The sequence below is a fragment of the Salvia splendens genome, chromosome 5 (genome assembly GCF_004379255.2).
Source record: "Salvia splendens isolate huo1 chromosome 5, SspV2, whole genome shotgun sequence".
In the NCBI taxonomy this organism is placed as follows: Eukaryota; Viridiplantae; Streptophyta; class Magnoliopsida; order Lamiales; family Lamiaceae; genus Salvia; species Salvia splendens.
In genome coordinates, this window is record NC_056036.1 from 34,597,517 (window position 1) to 34,602,313 (window position 4,797).

The 4,797-nt window shown below is 33.5% G+C and overlaps 1 protein-coding gene across 1 annotated transcript; it reads right to left on the reverse strand.

Annotated features, from left to right (window-relative positions):
- Positions 1-317: 317 nt before the first annotated feature.
- On the reverse strand, positions 318-2,418 carry LOC121802746 (transcription factor MYB83-like). Its single transcript, XM_042202440.1, has 2 exons — positions 1,998-2,418; positions 318-1,309 (listed from the first exon to the last, which is right to left on the reverse strand). Exons 1-2 carry the CDS (start codon positions 2,291-2,293, stop codon positions 751-753), a joined length of 855 nt encoding a protein of 284 aa, XP_042058374.1. The 5' UTR covers positions 2,294-2,418; the 3' UTR covers positions 318-750.
- Between the last annotated feature and the right edge of the window lie 2,379 nt (positions 2,419-4,797).

Here is a 4,797-nt window from a genome sequence, read left to right on the forward strand (position 1 = left end):
CGAATGATTGGTATAGTATATTAATTCATTCTAAATTAATTAATAATCAAAAATTGATTTTAAATGTAAAATGCCTAAAAATTAAGTCCAATTATATAGTATTATTCTTGAAATTATTATAGCTGATGTTTTCTTGAAATTATTACTATATCTGAAGTAAGTTTTGTAACATAACTCATACTACTATATATCATACATCTGGTTTAATTGACCTTAAAAAGATCATTTCTTAAGCGCGAAAAATTTTAACAGATTTTAATTAATTCAACATCGTAATAAATAGACTGATTAAAACAGTAAAAGAAAAGAGAAACGAATTAACAAGATATGAAGTTCATTGATAAAAGGAAAAGAAAAAGGAATTAAAAACTAATTAATAACAGTGAGAAAGTTGAGGAAATTATGCTAGCATCCAAAAACAATCTCATTATTCTTTCTACACTTCTCCATATATATGTGCTAATCCATCTATACAAAATGCTAATAATACAATTAAATTTGATCCTTTCTTTATTTATTTATCGTCTTGACAAATTCATTTCGACAATTCACATATGGTTGGCAATGATCTCCCGGAGTGACGTCTCAATCCTAGCTACCCACTTTTGTACACATGAAAATGTACACCTCCAACATTGCCTATAAGGTATTTATTGAACCACAAAAAAACAAACAAGAAAAAGGCCAAATAAAATTGGGGTAGAGAATTGGATAGATTACTTTGTTTAACAGAGAGAAAGAGGAGGAGGGTTATTGAAGATGGAAATCAAGGTGAGGTAAGGATGAGACATTAGCCAACAAACCCTCCCAATCCAATTCTTCTAGTTTGATGCTCCCATCATCATTAATATTATTATTATTGACACTTTCATAATTGGAAACTTCCCATCCAGGGACAGAAAGGTCATTTAGGGCTGCCATCGCCCCCGCTAGGTTTTCCGTACCAACCTCATTTGGCAAATTGAACATCGGAACGACGCCGTTTAAGTCGAATATGCTGTTGTTGTGCTGCTGATCCATGACCATGAGGTGGTGATTAGGGTTGAAGGGGTTTCCGAATTGGGTGGCCATGGATGAGCACGACGAAGATGAGGAATCCATGCAGACTCCAGCTGCCTCGTACTCTTGCATGAACACCGGCCCCCCTCCGACCACGTTGGCTTTGAGATGAGTGTGGTCAGAGGAGTCGCTGTTGTTTGGAGACGATGACGTGGCTGTGTTCTTTAACCTCTTTTTGATTGTTGAATTCCAAAAATTCTTGATCTCATTGTCGGTCCTTCCTGGGAGACGTGCTGCAATTTGAGACCACCTGGTACATATGATTACTTAAGGGTTAATTGCCTATAAAGTTATAAAGTTTGATCCATGCTGGTTAATTATAGTATTTTGTATATTTATTTTGACGTAGAATGCAAGTTGGTCTTGCATAATGCATGGGTGTAGTTATATGCTTCTCTATGGATGAGTCTATGCTTTTATATAATATATAAAAATAAAAATTATACAAATAAGTATTGCGTGTAGTAAGGTCACTCTCCTATTGTTTAGTTTACTTATTTATATGGAGTAGTATCAATCACAATTGCAGATGTTCTAGTCAAAATTTGCTAACTAATTAATTAAATAATACCAGTCGAACTGCATACTTGACTATGGTATTAATTAAGAGGATGCATAAATGTCTTTTAGGATCTAAGTAACAGTGGTATATATAGATCGATCTTATACTATAGCACATGTGATATGCAAGTGTTCTTAAATATTAATGAATAAATGAAATGTTAAATGACTAAATGAAATTGTTCTTTGCTGTCCAGATACATTGCTAAATATTTCGGACAAAAGAAAAAAAAAACCTTAATTAATGAATTGAACTTCATCAACTTAAAAAACTTGGTTAATATTCATATGTTCATACAAAAATAATCACAGCAAACAACTTAATTGTATTATTAATAAAAGAAGATGCATAGATGAGTGAAAAGTGAGAGAGAGACCTGTTGCCAAGAATGGAATGTAAATGAATGATAAGGTGCTCCTCCTGAGGGGAGAAGGCGCCGCGCTTGAGATCAGGCCGGAGATAGTTTATCCAACGCAGACGGCAGCTCTTCCCGCAGCGCTGCAGCCCCGCATTTCTTGCTATGTCGCTCCAACACCCTTGCCCATTTCTCACCATGTAATTCATCAACTTCTCATCCTCCTCCGGCGACCACAGCCCCTTCCTCTTCACTCCACCACCATTCTTCACATTATTATTATTATTATTATCATTATCATTATTCCTCATTCCCATCCCAACACCAAATTTCTCTTCTAACTAACTTATAACTCACCAATATTACTTGATGAATATTGATTGTATTTGTCTTCTTATTTTGTCCCCCCCTCCTCCTAGCTATTTTTTCCAACTGGCCTTGATGGAGACTGTGAAAATGAAGATAAATAGATGATCATAATTAGAGAGAGGGGGATTATGATTATGTGAAGTGGAAGCAAAATATGTTGCCATTCTCATACACATATGATGATTACCTTGTGAGTGAAGAAAAATCCATGGGTGCAAAAATAAAGACTAAGATAGAGTCAAAGACAAGAACACCTAACATCTCTTTCCTTCAAGGTCCCCCTCCAATCTGTTTTCCACTCCACCCTCTCTCTCTTTCCCATTTTATTTCTAATTAGCAACAACTAATTTCTTACTTAATCACCTTTCTTTTTTTAATAATTTTCTCTATACAATTCATTATTAATCCATACATTGGTTTAATTAATACCACCATATACAATTCTTTTTTTAATAATTTCACTATACAATTCATTAATCCATATTAATTTTTATGGAGAAAAATTAATTACTCTTGAAGAATTATTTTAAGGTCTCCATGACCATGAGGATTATGTTTTTGTTGAAATGATATGAGAGCTTTGATCGTATTTCAAGCTAATTGTGATCTGATTTACTGACTCTCCTAATGTAACTTATTACAATTATTTTGATTTTTTCTCAACCTTTTTATCTCTTCAATAAATTTACCATCGCATTTTAATCAACTTATATATTTGGCTTGTATTTATATACATATAAAGACTATATACAACACTTGATGTAATGGCATGCAGTAGTATATTAGTATAAAAATATTTATAAGTAATTAAATAAGTTTTTAATGAGCTTGATTTTTATAACATGAAAAGTAGGAGAATAAAATTGTAAGCATGTCTGTCTGAGTGAGTTAACTAGCTCTACTCTTAAGCAAACGACATGAATTGTTTATTGATTTAGTTTTGAAAAGCCGTTGGTATGCAAACAATTAAGAAGCATATATCCTTCATCAACAAGCGATAATCAAACATGTACAAGAAAATAATCAACGCAATAAATTGTATTTCATTAATTTCCTCTCTGAAATCATTACTTCAATTCCTAAATTATTTTTAGGTAAAAAATGGGTATTTATCAAAAGTTACCCCTAGTTTTCCCATTATTCTTCATATTATATATTATCTATAATTTTGAGTTTATCAAGTGCAACACATTTTTCAACTCACACACACAGATATGTCTATATATATAACAACCTACCTAGAAGCTACAATAGGGAGGATTTTTATAGATAAAATTGCATGTATATAAATATGGATTTGAAGTTGAGGAGTAGTAATTTTTACTTCTTGTAAAGATATACACTGATCATTGGATAGGCTTGCTTCATTTGCAGACTTAATGAATACACAAATGTAGCTTTCACCACCTAATAATCGTCAGACATGCTACGAGAGAAACTACAAAACAAGCCCTTTTTAATATTTGAATCCGACATTAACCAGATTCAGTTTTAATGCAACATAGAATAAGAAATAAAAATGAATATGTATGTTGATTTGCATGCGGAAGAGAGATATCGATGTTGTCTGAAGAAAGGAAAGGAAAAGAATAAAAAGGAAAACTGTGAAGGTACTCCAAGACTAAATCCTCCATGAACACTTGTACAAATCTAGCTGTATACTTTTCCATCTATACGCCATTTCTGACCTTGCATATTAAGATATTGAATACATCTATCTATATAGTACAACATATATTCATCCTATTTTGTTTTCCAACATTGTTATTTTCTCTACATCACTCTGCGCTAGCTGGACAAATTTAGTTCACATTTTCTTCATCTTTGCCTATCATGTCCATAACATAATTAACTGCTTACCTACTTATGCATAATGATATACTCCCTCCGTCCCAAGTTACTTGAGTCGTATTCCTTTTTGGGTTATCCCAAGTTACTTGAGTCATTTCTCTTTTTGGCTAAAAACAAAACATCTAATCACACATACTTTATTCTTTCTTTTACTTTACTCTCTCTTCTTTCTCTTACTTTATTTAACTCACTTAAACACAACTTTCTTAAATCTCGTGCCGAAAAGAAACGCCTCAAGTAACGTGGGACGGAGGGAGTGGTCGCCCTCAGCCCCCTAAGACAGGTTGGAGCTGGCCTTTGTTTGGATGGAGCAATGGCCCCCTCCTCAACCCCCCCCCCCCCCCCCCCCCCAACTACCCTTCTATATTTTGGTACAAATTTCAAAATATATATCACTTATTCACTAAATACCTCCTTATTAAAATTCATAAAATTATCATGTACATATTTTGCCCCCTCTAGTATGATTTTCTGACTACGCCCCTGCCCTAAGATGTGTGATATGTACATTAAGCAACATATGGAATAATTGTACTCCCTCTAAAAGAAAATTTGAAAGTGTACTACGAGATACTACCTCCGTCTCATATTAAGTGTCACA